Source organism: Austrofundulus limnaeus, unplaced genomic scaffold (genome assembly GCF_001266775.1).
Source record: "Austrofundulus limnaeus strain Quisiro unplaced genomic scaffold, Austrofundulus_limnaeus-1.0 Scaffold960, whole genome shotgun sequence".
NCBI lineage: Eukaryota > Metazoa > Chordata > Actinopteri > Cyprinodontiformes > Rivulidae > Austrofundulus > Austrofundulus limnaeus.
This window is the reverse complement of record NW_013953362.1, coordinates 135024-137673: the sequence shown is the minus strand read 5'-3', so window position 1 is coordinate 137673 and position 2650 is coordinate 135024. Positions and strand designations below refer to the sequence as shown.

At 43.4% G+C, this 2650-nt stretch overlaps 1 protein-coding gene across 1 annotated transcript in view; it reads left to right on the top strand.

Moving 5' to 3' along the window:
* The window catches only part of thbs3a (thrombospondin 3a), a gene marked incomplete in the record, with an annotated part of 19903 nt that overhangs the window by 3548 nt on the left and 13705 nt on the right, over nucleotides 1-2650 (top strand). The window contains 4 exon segments of the mRNA XM_014029859.1: nucleotides 48-301; nucleotides 900-1002; nucleotides 2106-2132; nucleotides 2244-2326. Of these exon segments, the coding sequence (XP_013885313.1) occupies nucleotides 48-301; nucleotides 900-1002; nucleotides 2106-2132; nucleotides 2244-2326 (467 nt within the window).

Sequence of the window (2650 nt, the reverse complement as noted above, 5' to 3'; positions counted from 1 at the left end):
CTCCTCCTCTTCCTCCTCCTCCTCCTCCTCCTCCTCCTCCTCCTCAGTTCTGGTCCGGTACGTGAAAGCGGACGGGAAGCTGCACACGGCCAACCTGCAGAACTCCCACCTGGCCGACGGGCGGACCCACTCCGTCATGGTGAGGCTGGGCGGGCTGCAGCGCAGCAGCCTGCAGGCGGAGCTCTACGTCGACTGCCGATTGGCCGACACCGCCCAGGGCCTGCCGCCATTGGTCCCTCTGCCCAGGGAGGCGGAGCTTGTGGAGATCCGCCACGGGCAGAAGTCTTACGTCCGCCTGCAGGTCAGAGAGAACCACGTCGTGTTGCTTCAGACAAATAAAGTTTGTAGGTTTGAACATGTGACCTGGATTTAAAACAAAGTGTTAAAAACATTTTAAACATTATTCAGATTTAAATTTATCAAAAAAACTTTATTAAAAATAAAAATCCTGTAAAAATAACCTGAGATGTTTTTAATTCACTCAGAAACTGATTTTTTAAAAATTAACTGTGAGCTTTTAGCTACGGTGCTGACATTTTAGCTATTGTTTAGCAACATTTAGATTTTAGCTACTAATTAGCTTCTTTTTACTTTTAGCTGCAGTGTAGCTAATTTTAGCTTTCGCTGCCACTTTGCTACTTTTAGCTTATCGTTGAGGTTCTGCAACGTTTGCTTTCTTTAACTTTTAGCTGTTCAGCTGCTCGTTTCAGCTTCAGCACCTCAGGTTTTAGCTGGTTACCGTCAGAAACTTCAGCTCTTTGAGGCTTTTCGTTTCAGTGTCTCGTTAACCTGTGAGTCAGGGAGTGACAGACAGGTGTGTGGTTACCATGGTGACCACGGCCGGCCTCTGGCAGCAGCTTTGTTTCCTGTTTCCCTGTTCTCGTGTCTTTGTCCACCAGGGGGCGGTGGACTCCCTCCGCCTGGCTCTGGGGGGCAGCGTGGCTCAAGCTGGAGCTCTGACCGACTGTCCGTTCCAGGGAGACGCGTCGGCCTACAACTCAGGTGAGCTCACCTGGGTGCGCTCAGGTGTCACAAGATGCACTGAGTGATCAGGAAAATTATAAACTCTGAGCTCTGCAAGATGTCACAGAAGCTAAAATGAACAGAACATGAGCTAAAAGCAGCAGAACAAGAGCTAAAAGTAGGAACTTAGTTGCTGAAATGTTTAAAACAATAGCTGAAATGAATAAAGTGGCTGAAATTAGAATAGTTGTAGCTAAAAGTAAAAAACATGCTAAAGCTAAAATAAAAATAAGCTACCGTAAGCAAAAGGAGCTAAATTGTAGCTAGATGCAAAACAACAACTGAAAGCTAAAAGTAGCATAATTGTACTTACAAGTAAATAAGCTAAAGCTAAAATAAACAAAGATGTAATGAGCAAAAGGAGCTAAATTGTAGCTAGATGCAAAACAATAACTGAAAGCTAAAAGTAGGAACTTAGTTGCTAAAATGTTTGAAACAATAGCTGAAATGAATGAAGTGGCTGAAATTAGCATTTCATCCAAAAAGTATATAACAAGCTAAAGCTAAAATAAACAAAGGTACAGCAAGCAAAAGGAGCTAAATTGTAGCTAGATGCAAAATGATAGCTAAAAGCTAAAAGTAGGAACTTAGTTGCTAAAATGTTTAAAACAATAGCTGAAATGAATAAAGTGGCTGAAATTAGAATAGTTGTAGCTAAAAGTAAAAAACATGCTAAAGCTAAAATAAACAAAGGTACAATAAGCAAAATGAGCTAAATTGTAGCTAGATGCAAAACAATGGCTAAAAGCTAAAAGTAGCTAAATTGTAGCTTAACCTCACAGAATGATAGCTAAAATTAATCAGTAGCTAAAGAAGAGACAAGCAGTCAGAATATTCTGTGTTTCTGTGATGAATTTTATTTTATTTTATTTTATTTCATTTAAAGTTTAAAAAACTAAAAGTCACAGCGGCCGTCTCCTGAATGAGCCGAACGTTTTGATACAGAAACAGCTAAAACAGCACAAAGTCTGCAGACCATCAGATCATAACAAAACTGAACTAAATAAATGCTGACTCAGTGTTTTTTATGCTGTGTCATTAAAAATAAACAACTTGTTTGTTTGTTTGTTTGTTTGTTTCAGTGAGCGGGGAGCTCCACTCCATCCTGGGTGAGATTTAGTTTGTTCAGAACCAACGATCGACCCAATCCGATCAGAGGATCCACTGGATCCTGATCCTGAGCTCTGATTGGTCGGTTTGTTTGTTTGATCTGTGGTCAGGTGAGCACACGAAGGCTCTGATTGGTCAGCTCATCATCTTCAACCAGATCCTGGGAGAGCTGCGGCAGGACATCAGAGAACAGGTGAGACAGGAGGACAGGTGGGACAGGAAGACATGGGACAGGAGAACAGGTGAGACAGGAAGACAGGTGGGACAGGAGGACAGGTGGGACAGGAAGACATGGGACAGGAGAACAGGTGAGACAGGAAGACAGGTGAGACAGGAAGACAGGTGAGACAGGAAGACATGGGACAGGAGAACAGGTGGGACAGGAGGACAGGTGGGACAGGAAGACATGGGACAGGAGAACAGGTGAGACAGGAAGACAGGTGAGACAGGAAGACAGGTGAGACAGGAAGACATGGGACAGGAGAACAGGTGGGACAGGAGGACAGGTGAGACAGGA